Consider the following 18,055-nt stretch of genomic DNA (forward strand, 5'->3'; position numbering starts at 1 on the left):
TATAAAGGACACAGCCTCCACATATAAAGGACACAGCCTCCACATATAAAGGACACACAGCCTCCAAATATAAAGGACACACAGCCTCCAAATATAAAGGACACAGCCTCCACATATAAAGGACACACAGCCTCCAAATATAAAGGACACACAGCCTCCAAATATAAAGGACACAGCCTCCACATATAAAGGACACAGCCTCCACATATAAAGGACACAGCCTCCACATATAAAGGACACAGCCTCCACATATAAAGGACACAGCCTCCACATATAAAGGACACACAGCCTCCACATATAAAGGACACACAGCCTCCAAATATAAAGGACACAGAGTCTCCAAATATAAAGGACATAGCCTCCAAATGCATCAGGAAGAAAGTATAAAGAATGACTTTAAACAGAGAGAGTGAAATCACATCAATACTACATGCACACTACATCCCAACCTGTTCTTATCGTATTCCAGCAGTTTGTCTTTATGTTGAAGGGCCTTTTCTAACCCTGCCTTCATCTTTGCCTCTTGGTGTGGAAGACAGCCCCTCTCCGATGCCCCCTCTGAGAGACACAGACAGGCACACAGACATTACATAGAATTCAAACAACTCCCTAATATGTTATGTAGATACAGTTGAAGTCAAAAGTTTACATACACTTAGGTTGGAGTCAATAAAACTCGTTCTTCAACCATTCCACAAATTTCTTGTTAACAAACTATAGTTTTGGCAAGTCGGTTAGGGCATATACTTTGTACATGACACAAGTCATTTTTCCAACAATTGTTTACAGGCAGATTATTTCACTTATAATTCAATGCATCACAAGTCCAGTGGGTCAGAAGTCTACATACACTAAGTTGACTGTGCCTTTAAAAAACTTGGAAACTTCCAGAAATGTATGTTATGGCTTTAGAAGCTTCTGATAGGCTATTTGACATAATTTGAGTCAATTGGAGGTGTACCTGTGGATGTATTTCAAGGCCTACCTTCAAACTCAGTGCCTCTTTGATTGACATCATGGGGAAAAAAAAAATCAGCCAAGACCACAGAAAAAATATTGTAGACCTCCACAAGTCAGGTTCAAACTTGGGAGCAATTTCCAAACGCCTGAAAGTACCACGTTCATCTGTGCAAACAATAGTACGCAAGTATAAACACCATGGGACCATGCAGCCGTCATACCACTCAGGAAGGAGACGCATTCTGTCTCCTAGAGATGAACGTACTTGGTGCAAAAAGTGCAAATCACTCCCAGAACAGCAGCAAAGGACCTTGTGAAGATGCTGGAGGAAACAGGTACAGAAGTATCTATGTCCACAGTAAAACGAGTCCTATATCGACATAACCTGAAAGGCCGCTCAGCAAGGAAGAAGCCACTGCTCTAAAACCACCATAAAAAAGCCAGACTACAGTTTGCAACTGCACATGGGGACAAAGATCGTATTTTTGGAGAATGTCCTCTGGTCTGATGAAACAAAAATAGAACTGTTTGGCCATATTGACCATTGTTATGTTTGAAGGAAAAAGGGGGAGGCAGCATCATGTTGTGGGGGTGCTTTGCTGCAGGAGGGACTAGTGCACTTCACAAAATAGATGGCATCATGAGGAAGAAAAATTATGTGGATATATTGAAGCAACATCTCAAGACATCAGTCAGGAAGTTAAATCTTGGTCGCAAATGGGTCTTCCAAATGGACAAATACTCCAGGCATACTTCCAAAGTTGTGGCAAAATGGAGTGGCCATCATAAAGCCCTGACCTCAGTCCCATAGAAACGTTGTGGGCAGAACTGAAAAAGCGTGTGCGAGCAAGGAGGCCTACAAACCTGACTCAGTTACACCAGCTCTGTCACGAGGAATGGGCCAAAATTCACCCAACTTATTGTGGGAAGCTTGTGGAAGGCTACCTGAAACGTTTGATCCAAGTTAAACAATGTAAAGGCAATGCTACCAAATACTAATTGAGTGTATGTAAACTTCTGACCCACTGGAAATGTGATGAAAGAAATAAAAGCTGAAATAAATAATTCTCTCTATTATTCGGACATTTCACATTCTTTGTGATCCTAACTGACCTGAGACAAGGAATTTTTACTAGCATTAAATGTCAGGAATTGTGAAAAACTGAGTTTAAATGTAATTGGCTAAGGTGTATGTAAACTTCCGACTTCAACAACTCTCTAATATGCTATGTAGATAGATACTACTGGTGGCTTGTCTCACCCATAAGTTTCTTGCGCAGTTTCTGACTTTTGTTGGAGTCTCGTTGCAGAATCTCTTGCTCCTCTTTGGTGCATACCTGGTTAATTCATAGAAGAACATGCGAAACCAGGGGAAAATACTTCTCTAAGAGGCCAAATTGAATTTGTATGAGTAACATGCATTCTAATAACTTACTGGGGAAACATAAAACAATCATAAAGTTAGAGGTCAGGTGATCTAAAACGGGTTGTTTTCTCACCAGGCTGCCACAGAAGATGCAGGGCCCTGATCCCTCCTGCTCACACACAATGCGTCCGCAGCTCATGCAGTTGTTGATGAGGTTGTGCTTCTGGGCCAGACATTCGCAGGAATGGCGCCCGGGCAGCAGGATAGCCAGCTTGTCCTGGCCCTCTTTATTGTAGAGGCTCACAAATGTGTTCTTCTTCTTCTTCTGTGACGAGGAGCTGCCACTCTCCTGGGCCTTCATTAGGTCAATGGGAGTTTTCACCACCTCAGGCTCAGGCTCTGCTTGGCTAACAGCCATCACCTCTTGCTTGTTCCTGCCTTTGCGCTTGGATTTCTTCTGGGAGTCCTTGGACATGTCTTGAGCATCTAGAGAAGCATATACTGGTTAGCTTTCCCTCTCATGCATGTACTTGTTACTGTGTTTGGACAGTCACTTAACAAGGACAGGATGGACATTACAACAGTCAGACTCACTCCCATTGTACTGTTGGCATTGTGCATTAGGAACCATATAGCCTGACAAGAAAACTACTTATAAAATACATATAACTTTAAAAATAAACATATCAAACAATAAGACAACAGGTCAGTGCCAATGTGGCAACGGAAGAAGGCATCCTACCTGTTCCTGACAGAGAGTTTATGGGGAACAGGCCAGTGCTGTCAGGAGTCAGTGTCTGAGACCGCTGCCATCTGTCCAGGAGTTCATCTATAAACTGCTTCTTCCTTCCATCAGTGCCCTGAAGGAGGTCCCCAACATACTCCGCTATCTCGTCCGCATTGTCGATGGACAGAATATACCTGTTGAGAGTGAGAAGAATGTCAATGAAACGCTTTTATAGCAAGCCTAGATAGCGGAGCTCGTTGTTGAAAGGTTGCCCTATGACAGCTAGGCCTACTTTGGTAAACCTTGATTTACGTCCATCTCAGTCAGTCAGTCAGTCCATGCTTTGGCTTAGTAACTTATACTATGATTTTGACGAAGTGACATTAAGATATGGCCACCTGGAAAAGCTAGCTAGCTGGCTAGCTAGCAGGCAAGTGCAAATGGCTACATATATTGCTAGCTGAATGAACTGGAAAGATTGACAAGTTTACAGACCTAATAGTAATAATGATGTCGTTGACAATTTGATTAACTTTAACATGAGAGGGGCAACTGTCAAAAGACAGACAGCTAGCTTGCTAGCAATGGCTAGCTCACTATTTTAAATCAACATTTAGCTAACGTTAGCTACTTACTGGACTATGTCTTCACTGGCCTCCAAGCCAAAGTTGTGGTGCAACTGGTCCACACACCATTGAAGCAAGGCATCCGACATTATGAAAGTTAAAACAACTTTAATATGGCAATTTCAATATAAGGATGTTAGCAACTCCTGTTGTAAGCCGGTTGAATAACAAATGCGCACGCAGGGTGCAACAAAGAATCCCTTCCCACCAGAAACAGTGTCCTAATGGATACTGAAGGTTCCTCCCAACTTTGACAGAAAATTATGTCAATGACTTCATACAATACGAATAATTAGAAAATGTCAGCATATAATCAATTCACACGGAAGGTGAACATTTCAATCATACAGAACAACAACAATGTAGGTTTTAGCCACCCCACCTTTATTACAGCAAGTCACGTGTCTCGTTTGCCTATAAGCTTGATTCAGCATTACAGTCACTAGGTGGCAGTTTAGGAATTGACAAAACCTCTGTGAGAATGAACCATAGAGATGTATTGAGATTGCAACATTGTATCTGCCCCATTATGGCATCTGTGAGAGCATGTATTGAGATTGCAACATTTTATCTGCCCCATTATGGCATCTGTGAGAGCATGGGCAAATAAACGTTTGGTAAATAAACTGAGAGGGTGCATACTGCCACCTGGAGTGTGTTGTTTCAACAGGTATACAGTCAAGGTTGGCAATTTTGTGCCGCCTGCAGTTATGAAAAGTTTGCTCAGGAGTATAATGATTTATCTGATCCCTCCTGATGACCTGGATGGAATTATGTGATCCTTCCTGAACCCATAGGAAGTCCCATCCAGTTGACTACTTAAAAATGTTGAAAGTCCTCAATGGTGCTGCCCACTTTTAACCAGGCTTTTGGGCACTAGAGTTCTCTATACATCTATATGGAATGAACATCTCAGTGAACTGGTATCAAATGCATGCAATAGGTATTCTCAATCCAAGACCTAAAGCATGTGGGAGCCTGGGAAGCAACCCGTCTGCCTAGGGAGACTATGCAATAAGCATAGCCTACTTTCCCTGAAAGTTGAGATAGGTGTAGTTAGATACACATTTCTAGCGTATGTAGAAGTTTAGCTCACCTAAAGTTAACCGGAGAACATCAAATAGCCACAAATAATATAATTTAAAAAATCAGCCTTTACAAATGTTTACACAGTAAGTAACTAGGCCTATATAAAGTTTGTCAGTCGTAGACCCACCTTGGCCTCAATCTGAAATCAATAGACAACATTTCAACTTCATCATTGTACTTGCAGGGAGAATAAAACTTTATAGGCACGTCATTGTTATATAGTAGATACCAAATACTCTTTACAATGCCTTTTATGGGCCATAGTTCCAGTACCTCAAGTCTGATTTGTTCAACATTATACTGCCAGTATGATAATGGAAAGGGTTGCCAAAATACTAAGTGGAATGTGCCTATCCATTACTGCAGCATTACATTATCCAGTGCTCAAATGCTCTTTTGATAACAAAGATTTATTGAAGAAATGGGTGTTGGTGGTTTGTCACACTCAGCAAATATTTAGCACAATCCACTTAGTTTCCTTCTTAGCATAATGGCTCTGTTGAATGAGCTCCAAGTGAAATCTTGACTATCTGCTGTGCTTGACTTGGACTGAAATAGGTGTCAGTACTAATGTTGGGTGCCGGTACTGTTAATATTTAGGTGCAGGAGCTCCACAATACTTTTAGGCTAATATTCTATAAGAGGAACAAGAGCTCCACAGTACTTTTGAGATAATATTCTATAAGAGGAACAGGAGCTCCACAGTACTTTTGAGATAATATTCTATAAGAGGAACAGGAGCTCCACAGTACTTTTGAGATAATATTCTATAAGAGGAACAGGAGCTCCACAGTACTTTTGAGATAATATTCTATAAGAGGAACAGGAGCTCCACAGTACTTTTGAGATAATATTCTATAAGAGGAACAGGAGCCCCACAGTACTTTTGAGATAATATTCTATAAGAGGAACAGGAGCTTCACAGTACTTTTGAGATAATATTCTATAAGTGGAACAGGAGCTCCAGCAGTAGAAAGATTTAGGTGCCAGGCCTCAGTCCGGTAAGCTCCTGCCCAAGTCAAGCACTGACTATCTGACAAAGGTGGTTTATATATAATAAATAACATGCTGCTGGTTACAAATGACATCCCAATGTTGTAAACAATGACATTTAAGAGCTGTATTTCAGAATCATTATACTTAGTCTGATTCTTAAAATGGATTACAATAGAAAATAACACAACAGCCTGATAGCAATATGTTTTCATCCTATACACTGCAAAAAGTAGAATGCCAACAGCTTTATCTATTCCTAATCATAACATTGTAATATTAGCCTAAAATGGGAGATCAAGTCATGATAAAGTAAATGTACATCTTACTGATCATTATTTCTGCTCTTGAATACCCATATAAGCAATGACTACATTTCTGAGGGATCACCATATCAGGTTTGCTCTTGCTGTTTGAAGACAATATGGACATTATATGTTATGTAGGTGATACTGTAATAAAGTTTATGCTCTTATTGATGAACTGAAGTGCTGAAAGTATAGCAATATACTGTAATATACTGCGTAAAAATCCCACTTTACACATACTTAGTAAATTATAAAGAAACTGTAATTAAATCAAGATACATTGTTGTTCACATCTAGAAAAATACATTTATTTGTGAGAGTCCACAAAACATATACTGTATGTGGCACAGATACTTGATAATACAATAAAAGAAGATGAAGCTTCGATCAAAACAGGTTCAATTCCATTCATGTGTTTTAGAGAGGGAGAATGCACTGACATAATCAGTCCTCAAACTCCATGTACAGCATCTACAGTAAAACTGTTAAATAAACAACAAAAACAAGTGGTAACAAACACTTTAGTGAGAATGTCATGAATGGAGGCCACCTGGTCTTAGAGCATTTCATATGATTATTTACGTAAATCCAAGACACTGTCTTATGTCACCATACCAAACATAACATATACTCATTTGAGAGTCCCGGATTTATATTTACTATGCTACGTCTAGTCTATGAGACCAGGCTGATGGAGGACATGTTGCACCTGTCACAAATCTTCTAGGGATGCTTTATAAGCCCAAGCACTACGACGTATTGAAATGATCAGTAAATAAACAAAAAGGCAATTAAATCAGTTTTTTTTTTTTTAAATGTACAGGTGCAAACATAATTCTGATGGAGTATTGTGTTCTGTTCTTGTAGACATACTGATGATGATGATGCAATAAAGTTGCCAAAACTCAAAAAGGTGTTTTTGTGATGGATATTTTCAAATCACAGAAAACTACACACTACATATCATCACACGATCTACAAACACAAAACCAACAATAACTTTGACAGAAACCTTGAACCCAAAGGTATCGATCAATTTTTCTTTACACCACATAAGAGAAAAGGTTTTGAACGTTTTGAACTGAGAGAGTTATAAAGGGTGGCCAATAAGCAATTACTCAAGTGGACAAAAACACATTGGATTCAATTGAAGTAACCTTGGTATTTATAAAGCTATACAAGGCATGGCTATTACCTCTTCTGTGTTGGTTGGCTGTAATACCTAAGGCCTAGATTCCTTTAAGCCAGTTACATACAACACGGTTTTCCACCAGATGACATCCTGCAGCATCCTGCAGGGAAATAGTTGAATGTGAAAAAACTGTACATCTTGTAAATTGAATATTTATGCAGACATAATGTATTCTCTCTCTATATCACAGACAAATATTCAATCATTTGATATAAGTATGTGTCTTGTAATGTGAGATTTCAAAAACAATGTAGTGTATTTATTGGCTAAAGCATGTGAACGTTTCAAGCTCTCAGGTAAAGAAGTCTTTGGAAATGGCTTCTACAAAGTTAGGTGCCGACATGAGGATACCGATGGTGCAGAGGATGGTGAAGAGAGAGAAGGCCATGAGACAGAGCCGGTCGATCACTGACGCCGCAAACTTCCACTCGTTGCACACCAACTCATCCTCATCTTGGTCGCGGAAACGCTTGGCGATGTAGCGCACCTCATCCAGGAGCTTGGCCAGATCGGGCTCCAGGCTCCCCGCCGAAGAGGTGGGCCGCGTGGGCAAGAGCACCTCGTCCTCCCCCCGACCACACACCAGACGGCCGCACAGCACTCCGGAGTCGGGGGAGGTGGCAGCTGTAGTGTAGTGCATGCTCTCCAGGCCGATGTAGAGCATGTTGCCGTTGGTGGAGTGGGGGGCTGAGGCGCTGGTGTTCAGGTCCATGCTGGTGAGGCTCCCACGGGGATGCTTGTTGTGGCAAGCCGGGCGTACACGGTCCTCACCGGGCCGCTTCATACGCAGGAACCAGGCGCACCAGTTGAGCAGAATCACCCGAGTCTTCACACAATCAGAGAGTAAAACCAGAATGAATGTACTGTGCCAGCAGTGTACTGACTGGAGATACTAAGAGAGAGAATATTAAACTTTCACTCAAATCCTCCCAGCATGATTCCTTTGAATGAGGTGTTCTGACACTCAGTGGTGACGATCGCACGACAACAGTGTTCCCTGGCCCTTCACGCTATCATGGCTGCCTAATCCTCCCCTGCTTCTAATTGTCCAAAAGTCTTCCTCAGCCCTCCACTATGATAGCCAATGTTCTAGCACAAAATGGCTACTGGGCATCACTCAGATTGGTGCTACACATTGTCAGTGAATTACTTTCCCCTTACCAGGCAAAGGGTTTTGAGAACTATTCTAAAGCACTCTATCACTGAAAGGCTTTCTTTGGCAGAATCACAACAATGGGAGTCCGGATGTAGAACTAGTGAGTAACTAATAAGATTTCATAGTAATTTCAGATACTGAGTTTGTGTAAAAATACACTCACCCACTTAGGCATCTTGCTTCCATCAGGATCGTGATGGTGATATTGTAAGACCAGAACCGTAGCGATCACAGAGAGACCCACAATGACCATGGTGGTGGCAAAGTACTGAGCTACAATACAGAGAAAGAGAGAGAGAGAGAGAGAGAGAGACAGAGAGGACAGAGAGGAAGAGATATGAATGTGGACAGAGGACTAGTGGCTAAATGACAGAACTCCCCATACCATAAGTTACTGAAATGGGCATAATTTTATCTCAATGAGAGGTTCTCATTTGTCACTCTTCCCAAATCAATATCTTTCAGGTTAAGAAATATCCTCCCACACAATTGAGTGGTTTGATAAATACAGAGATTAGGAATTTACACTGAGTCACTTCCAAGCCTCCAATAGCTCTTCCTCTCCTGAAGATGATTCAATTATACTGTTGGCCTTTTCAAAATGGCAGCCATTACAATTGTAATTTCCAATTTAAAAATAGACAATCTTACCGATTAGAGGTACTGAGTCAGAGGTTGCAGGCATGATCTCTGCAACCAGCAACATGAAGACGGTCAGTGAGAGCAGCACTGTTATCCCTGGAGCGAAACGTAAATTAGTTAGCACTCAGGAAGGGGTTAATGTAGTCTGTGTGATTAACAGTATGGTTATTTTGGAACGTGAAATAATCCTTAAAATTATATTAAACAGACTACACATTTTAACAAACACAATTTTACACATAGGCCTAACATTATTTTGTACATTTCTGAGTCGTGTTTTTTTTTAACAAAATGGCTTGCTATGAATACCAATCTATAATTTATTCAGGTGGAATCATCTGCTGTATTGTGTCACATTGCAGCATACTATCCCTGTGTACCCAATGGGTTCAACTGGATTTCACCAAGGCATATTGAGTGGCATTGTATTCTGTTCTATTCTAGTCTGCATTTCACTGTGCTCTGTTCTATTGTTTATCCCATCCATGTAATCAAACAGTATTCTGTTTTATTATTATGCTAATTTACACAGTCTTCGGTTTCCTGCTTTTGTCAGAATCCAGTGCTGCTTCACTGGGTTTTAGCCTACAATGACAGAGGGATCTGAAATAGCAACATCTACTATTGTGGTTCATCATCATACTGCCTTGAGGCGAACAGGGTTCGAGTGGAAATGTGGGAACGACATCAAACACCTGTGGGTGGAGATTTAAGACAATCCCCCCCTGAAGCTTGCTAACGAGCTTGCTGGGTCTCTAAGCCACTGAATTCCAGGGATAGAACGGGGACTGAATATCTCTAAGTGATTAGATGTCAATTCCTCGGTATCTCAAAGCACACCGGCTCACCTTTCACTCGCTAGGAACTTCTCTTCTGTGTGTTCCTGACAATAACCATAGCAACAGCTACTTTTCCCAAATGTCAAACTCGTCAGCCAGGTAACAAACTGCCAGCCAGGTAACAAACTGCCAGCCAGGTAACAAACTGTCAGCCAGGTAACAAACTGCCAGCCAGGTAACAAACTGTCAGCCAGGTAACAAACTGCCAGCCAGGTAACAAACTGCCAGCCAGGTAACAAACTGCCAGCCAGGTAACAAACTGCCAGCCAGGTAACAAACTGCCAGCCAGGTAACAAACTGCCAGCCAGGTAACAAACTGTCAGCCAGGTATCAAACTGCCAGCCAGGTAACAAACTGCCAGCCAGGTAACAAACTGCCAGCCAGGTAACAAACTGCCAGCCAGGTAACAAACTGCCAGCCAGGTAACAAACAGCCAGGTAACAAACTGCCAGCCAGGTAACAAACTGTCAGCCAGGTATCAAACTGCCAGCCAGGTAACAAACTGCCAGCTAGGTAACAAACTGCCAGCCAGGTAACAAACTGCCAGCCAGGTAACAAACTGTCAGCCAGGTAACAACTCAGTAAATAAGGTGTTGGTAGCTAAATTATTTAAATCTTAGACAAATAGTAGCAATATATCCTAAGTAGGTCCTCTGCAGCTCAGTTGGTAGAGCATGGCGCTTGCAAAGCAAGGATATTGGGTTTGATTCTCGGCACCACCCATACGTAAACAATCTATGTACGCATGACTGTAAATCGCTTTGGATGAAAGCATCTGCTGAATGGCATATAGGTTATCAATTGGCACATTACAAAAGGGAAATGTTGAAAATATCTCTATCTAATCCGCCCAGAGTCTGAGCATGGCTGAACTAAGAAAATAAACCAACTAAGACTTAAAAACTAAAGACAGTAGAAATATAATTATTAACGGCCGTGACTCACTCGATGCATTCTCAGATTGAAGCACAATTCTCCTCGCTAAATGAAAAAACATCAGCCAGGCATGTCTAAAATAAGACTTCAACTGAGAAGACAGCTCGCTGATTTAATTTCCGACAGCTATTGATCGTAGAGGCTTGACCTGTGACTCACTGTCAGGGATGTCCCAAATGGAACCCTTTAACCCATAGGGCTCTGGTCAAAAGTAGTGCACCATTAAGGGAATAGGGTTCAATAGTAGTGCACTATAAAGGAAATGGGGTTCAATAGTAGTGCACTATAAAGGAAATAGGGTTCAAAAGTAGTGCACTATAAAGGAAATAGGGTTCAATAGTAGTGCACTATAAAGGAAATAGGGTTCAAAAGTTGTGCACTATAAAGGAAATAGGGTTCAATAGTAGTGCACTATAAAGGAAATAGGGTTCAAAAGTTGTGCACTATAAAGGAAATAGGGTTCAATAGTAGTGCACTATAAAGGGAATAGGGTTCAATAGTAGTGCACTATAAAGGAAATAGGGTTCAATAGTGGTGCACTATAAAGGGAATAGAGTTCAATAGTAGTGCACTATAAAGGGAATAGGGTTCAATAGTAGTGCACTATAAAGGAAATAGGGTTCAATAGTAGTGCACTATAAAGGGAATAGGGTTCAATAGTAGTGCACTATAAAGGGAATAGGGTTCCATTTGAGACACAAGTTAATGTTGGCAGGTGTGTTCACTGCACCCCCAAGGACCATAAAGACAACAGCAGTGTTGACCCTGCCTGGATATTCATGTCTCTCTTTCCCCTGATCAACAGTCCCTGTCTCTGTTCAAGTCAGCCATGACAGTTTCCTCAGTAGGAACTGAAGCTGAATACATATTCTGTTGTGCATTGATCACTTCTAAAAAGGCTGACAGATAATGGTGTTGGTTGGTTGATACAGTAAGTCTTCATCATAAAGGCAGATGGTGTTTTGTGATGGTCACACTTTCCACTAAGTTTGATTCATAAATCTTTACACAGTCTAAAAACAACATGGCAGCATTAAATCATGTATTACAGCAAGATGTTTTTTTATTCGTTTGAAGTTTGACTGACTACATCAAACACATTTCCTGCTTTCCCCATCACCCCTCTAGACACTCAAACAGCTGCCACACACACACACACACAGCTCTTTTGGAGAAACACTGGGTTAATTAAGGAAACCATCTCCATTGCAGGCTCCTAATCTTTCCAACGAGACGTGTAGACATGCATAAATCGCCCGGCATGCCTTGATGCCTTATACAGCTCGAAGCCAACAGTCAGCACTCAGCCAGGTTCTGAGAGATGGAAATAGGATGTTCAATATGATTCTCTTAGCACTGAATGATAAATCAGAGTAATCTGGAGACTGAAGCCTGACTTCTGAAAGGTGAATAAGAATTTGCTTGATGACCAACTGCTAGAGCTTTTCATGAATATTTTTCCAGTGGCTGGTTTCCCTCAGTGAGGATTGAGTGAATACTGAGTTATAAACTCAAAATAATAATAAGTGTATTACCTTATGAGAAGTATAGGGTGTCTTGCCTGGCATGTAAGTTTTAATTTTATTTTAATTTAACAAGTCAGTTAAGAACAAATTCTTATTTTCAATGACGGCCTAGGAACAGTGGGTTAACAACCCCACACCCCTAGTTACAGTTGTTGATTTAATAACCTATTTATAACCTATTTATGTTTAATGTCCAATAGTAGTAATCCACCCAACCATCCATCCATCCATTCATCCCATCCACCCACCAACCCACAGAGCTGACCCAGTGATATCTTCTCCCCAGAGTCTGCAGGCAGTAGGAAGACAAGCAGGGCCAAGGTGGAGATGAGAACACATGGGATGAGGAGGTTGAGGCCATAGTAGAGGGTACGTCTACGCATCACCACAGTAAAGGTTACGTCAGGGTAAGGCTCCTTACAACAGTCGTAGAAGCGCTCGTTTCTGCGCCCCGGCACCTCTGTATCATACACCAGGAAGACAACAATATAGGAAGTCAATTACAGTTTGAGGACTCAATTTGGGTTGTGATGATTTGCAGTAATGGATGTCTTTTTCCCCCAGGCAAATGAATGGTGGTTCACAATGAGGAAACTTTTGTAAGTTAAAGGTGTTGGGAGTTTGACCCTGAATCAAATGATCATGTTAGTTTTCATCAGTTCCCCATTACAGTAATAGTGTCTGCCATTTTTTAATAAGCAGTCCAACATGCAAGAAAAAATATATTCAGCACTGGGATGGCATTTCATTAGAACCCCTCTCTTGTTAACACATTAGTCAATTTGCCAGGGATTCCGTAGAAGCATTTCATTAGAACCCCTCTCTTGTAAACACATTAGTCAATTTGCCAGGGATTCCGTAGAAGCCAATTTCACTAAAGATCTGTACTGCTGAGGAAAAGCCTTTAAAATGAATTCTCCTATTTTATTTAAATGTGATCAATCATACATACAGGATCTAGCTTTTATAGTTTGACCATCGAGTTTGAAAGTTAAACTCAACATTTAAAAAAATATAGTCTGGGTATATTTGTGAGTTATCCCAAACTTCCATGCTTGTTCAAAACAGTTATTGTAATAATTTGATGTAATATTGTAATTTAGAGACTTTTATCCAAAACAGATACTGTGAGAAGAATACCGGTATATGGCCCATACAGGACTGGCAGCACAGTCTTCCAAACAACCTTGCCATCAGAACCCAGGTTTTGTGATGACAATATCTTGTCCAATACTGGCCAGCCACTAACTCTTACCCACTAGGTCCCACTCTCCGTTGGGGATGTAACCTGTGATGTCTGCCTCGATCATCTGTAGGTCCAGAGACCAGCCCCCATAGGTCCAAGAGCCAAATTTCAGGTCACACCTCTGGAGATCAAAGGGAAACCAGCGCACATCGATGTAGCAGGTGCTCTTGAAGATGCCTGTGTTGGAACATGAAGAGGAGAGGGGAGAGAAACATGAGGAGAGAAAGAGAGGGGGATAAATGGGAGGGATGGAGAGAGAGAGAGAGAGAGAGAGAGAGAGAGAGAGAGAGAGAGAGAAACAAAAGTTAGAGCTAGAGAGATAATTTTCAGAGGGTATAAAGATATGAACGACAAAGTCCTATACACCACAACAACAGTAAAGACACCACAACAACAGTAAAGACACCACAACAACAGTAAAGACAGTCCTATACACCACAACAGTCCTATACACCACAACAACAGTGAAGACACCACAACAACAGTAAAGACAGTCCTATACACCACAACAGTCCTATACACCACAACAACAGTGAAGACACCACAACAACAGTAAAGACACCACAACAACAGTAAAGACAATCCTATACACCACAACAACAGTCTTATACACCATATCAACAGTAAAGACAGTACTATACACCACAACAACAGTAAAGACAATCCTATACACCACAACAACAGTAACAACAGAGTCCTATACACCACAACAGTCCTATACACCACAACAACAGTAAAGAAAATCCTATACACCACAACAGTCCTATACACCACAACAACAGTAAACAGTCCTATACACCACAACAACAGTCCTATACACCACAACGACAGTAAAGACAGTCCCATACACCAAAACAACAGTAAAGACAGTCCTATACACCACAACAACATTAAATACAGTCCTATACACCACAACAGTCTGATACACCACAACAACAGTAAAGACAGTCCTATACACCATAACAACAGTAAAGACAGTCCTATACACCACAACAACAGTAAAGACAGTCCTATACACCACAACAACAGTAAAGACAGTCCTATACGCCACAACGACAGTAAAAACAGTCCCATACACCACAACAACAGTAAAGACAGTCCTATACACCACAACGACAATAAAAACAGTCCCATACACCACAACAACAGTCCTATACACCACAACAACAGTAAAGACAGTCCTATACACCACAACAACAGTAAAGACAGTCCCATACACCACAACAACAGTAAAGACAGTCCCATACACCACAACAACCGTAAAGACAGTCCTATACACCACAACAACAGTAAAGACAGTCCCATACACCACAACAACAGTAAAGACAGTCCCATGCACCACAACAACCGTAAAGACAGTCCTATACACCACAACAACAGTAAAGACAGTCCTATACACCACAACAACAGTAAAGACAGTCCTGTACACCACAACAACAGTAAAGACAGTCCCATGCACCAAAACAGTAAAGACAGTCCTATACACAACAACAGTCTGATACACCACAACAACAGTAAAGACAGTCCTATACACCACAACAACAGTAAAGACAGTCCTATACACCACAACAACAGTAAAGACAGTCCTATACACCACAACAACAGTAAAGACAGTCCCATACACCACAACAACAGTAAAGACAGTCCCATACACCACAACAACCGTAAAGACAGTCCTATACACCACAACAACAGTAAAGACAGTCCCATACACCACAACAACAGTAAAGACAGTCCCATGCACCACAACAACCGTAAAGACAGTCCTATACACCACAACAACAGTAAAGACAGTCCTATACACCACAACAACAGTAAAGACAGTCCTGTACACCACAACAACAGTAAAGACAGTCCCATGCACCAAAACAGTAAAGACAGTCCTATACACCACAACAACAGTAAAGACAGTCCCATACACCACAACAACAGTCTGATACACCACAACAACAGTAAAGACAGTCCTATACACCACAACAACAGTAAAGACAGTCCTATACACCACAACAACAGTAAAGACAGTCCTATACACCACAACAACAGTAAAGACAGTCCTATACACCACAACAACAGTAAAGACAGTCCTATACGCCACAACGACAGTAAAAACAGTCCCATACACCACAACAACAGTAAAGACAGTCCTATACACCACAACGACAATAAAAACAGTCCCATACACCACAACAACAGTCCTATACACCACAACAACAGTAAAGACAGTCCTATACACCACAACAACAGTAAAGACAGTCCCATACACCACAACAACAGTAAAGACAGTCCCATACACCACAACAACCGTAAAGACAGTCCTATACACCACAACAACAGTAAAGACAGTCCTATACGCCACAACGACAGTAAAAACAGTCCCATACACCACAACAACAGTAAAGACAGTCCTATACACCACAACGACAGTAAAAACAGTCCCATACACCACAACAACAGTCCTATACACCACAACAACAGTAAAGACAGTCCTATACACCACAACAACCGTAAAGACAGTCCTATACACCACAACAACAGTAAAGACAGTCCCATACACCACAACAACAGTAAAGACAGTCCCATGCACCACAACAACCGTAAAGACAGTCCTATACACCACAACAACAGTAAAGACAGTCCTATACAACACAACAACAGTAAAGACAGTCCTGTACACCACAACAACAGTAAAGACATTCCCATACACCACAACAACAGTAAAGACAGTCCCATACACCACAACAACCGTAAAGACAGACCTATACACCACAACAACAGTAAAGACAGTCCCATACACCACAACAACAGTAAAGACAGTCCTGTACACCACAACAACAGTAAAGACAGTCCCATGCACCAAAACAGTAAAGACAGTCCTATACACCACAACAACAGTAAAGACAGTCCTATACACAAAAACAGTCTGATACACCACAACAACAGTAAAGACAGTCCTATACACCACAACAACAGTAAAGACAGTCCTATACACCACAACAACAGTAAAGACAGTCCTATACACCACAATAACAGTAAAGACAGTCCTATACACCACAACAGTCCTATACACCACAACAACAATCCTATACACCACAACAACAGTAAAGACAGTCCTATACACCACAACAACAGTAAAGACAGTCCTATACGCCACAACAACAGTAAAGACAGTCCTATACACCACAACAACAGTAAAGACAGTCCTATACACCACAACAACAGTAGAGACAGTCCTATACACCACAACAGAGAACTCAAATCAGAGAAATAGGAATGAGTGCCCAGTAATCTATCATGAGAAAGACAGGCATAAAACCACAACACAAACCACAACAACAATCCTATACACCACAACAACAGTAAAGACAGTCCTATACACCACAACAACAGTAAAGACAGTCCCATGCACCACAACAACAGTAAAGACAGTCCTATACACCACAACAACAGTAAAGACAGTCCTATACACCACAACAACAGTAAAGACAGTCCTATACGCCACAACGACAGTAAAAACAGTCCCATACACCACAACAACAGTAAAGACAGTCCTATACACCACAACGACAATAAAAACAGTCCCATACACCACAACAACAGTCCTATACACCACAACAACAGTAAAGACAGTCCTATACACCACAACAACAGTAAAGACAGTCCCATACACCACAACAACAGTAAAGACAGTCCCATACACCACAACAACCGTAAAGACAGTCCTATACACCACAACAGTAAAGACAGTCCCATACACCACAACAACAGTAAAGACAGTCCCATGCACCACAACAACCGTAAAGACAGTCCTATACACCACAACAACAGTAAAGACAGTCCTATACACCACAACAACAGTAAAGACAGTCCTGTACACCACAACAACAGTAAAGACAGTCCCATGCACCAAAACAGTAAAGACAGTCCTATACACAACAACAGTCTGATACACCACAACAACAGTAAAGACAGTCCTATACACCACAACAACAGTAAAGACAGTCCTATACACCACAACAACAGTAAAGACAGTCCTATACACCAAAACAACAGTAAAGACAGTCCCATACACCACAACAACAGTAAAGACAGTCCCATACACCACAACAACCGTAAAGACAGTCCTATACACCACAACAACAGTAAAGACAGTCCCATACACCACAACAACAGTAAAGACAGTCCCATGCACCACAACAACCGTAAAGACAGTCCTATACACCACAACAACAGTAAAGACAGTCCTATACACCACAACAACAGTAAAGACAGTCCTGTACACCACAACAACAGTAAAGACAGTCCCATGCACCAAAACAGTAAAGACAGTCCTATACACCACAACAACAGTAAAGACAGTCCTATACACAACAACAGTCTGATACACCACAACAACAGTAAAGACAGTCCTATACACCACAACAACAGTAAAGACAGTCCTATACACCACAA

General features: G+C 41.3%; 2 protein-coding genes across 4 annotated transcripts in view; both read right to left on the reverse strand.

The window, feature by feature from the left end:
• Positions 1 to 3,912, reverse strand: part of trip4 (thyroid hormone receptor interactor 4) — a 74,315-nt gene extending 70,403 nt beyond the window's left edge. The window contains exons 1-5 of one of the 2 annotated variants that reach the window (XM_036963517.1): positions 3,689 to 3,912; positions 3,069 to 3,247; positions 2,460 to 2,812; positions 2,222 to 2,297; positions 450 to 558 (exon numbers count right to left, since the gene is read on the reverse strand). In XM_036963517.1, the coding sequence (XP_036819412.1) occupies positions 450 to 558; positions 2,222 to 2,297; positions 2,460 to 2,812; positions 3,069 to 3,247; positions 3,689 to 3,768 (797 nt within the window). In that variant the 5' untranslated portion in view covers positions 3,769 to 3,912. The remainder of the gene's footprint in view (positions 1 to 449; positions 559 to 2,221; positions 2,298 to 2,459; positions 2,813 to 3,068; positions 3,248 to 3,688) is intronic. The other variant, XM_036963516.1, reaches the window with a different exon arrangement.
• A 1,764-nt stretch (positions 3,913 to 5,676) lies between these two features.
• Positions 5,677 to 18,055, reverse strand: part of LOC110506200 (neuronal acetylcholine receptor subunit alpha-7) — a 43,255-nt gene continuing 30,876 nt past the window's right edge. Inside the window, exons 6-10 of one of the 2 annotated variants that reach the window (XM_036964207.1) lie at positions 13,616 to 13,783; positions 12,626 to 12,820; positions 9,069 to 9,155; positions 8,581 to 8,690; positions 5,677 to 8,087 (exon numbers count right to left, since the gene is read on the reverse strand). In XM_036964207.1, coding sequence (XP_036820102.1) covers positions 7,554 to 8,087; positions 8,581 to 8,690; positions 9,069 to 9,155; positions 12,626 to 12,820; positions 13,616 to 13,783 — 1,094 coding nt within the window. In that variant the 3' untranslated portion in view covers positions 5,677 to 7,553. The remainder of the gene's footprint in view (positions 8,088 to 8,580; positions 8,691 to 9,068; positions 9,156 to 12,625; positions 12,821 to 13,615; positions 13,784 to 18,055) is intronic. The other variant, XM_036964208.1, reaches the window with a different exon arrangement.

The sequence above is a fragment of the Oncorhynchus mykiss genome, chromosome 26, assembly GCF_013265735.2.
Source record: "Oncorhynchus mykiss isolate Arlee chromosome 26, USDA_OmykA_1.1, whole genome shotgun sequence".
In the NCBI taxonomy this organism is placed as follows: Eukaryota; Metazoa; Chordata; class Actinopteri; order Salmoniformes; family Salmonidae; genus Oncorhynchus; species Oncorhynchus mykiss.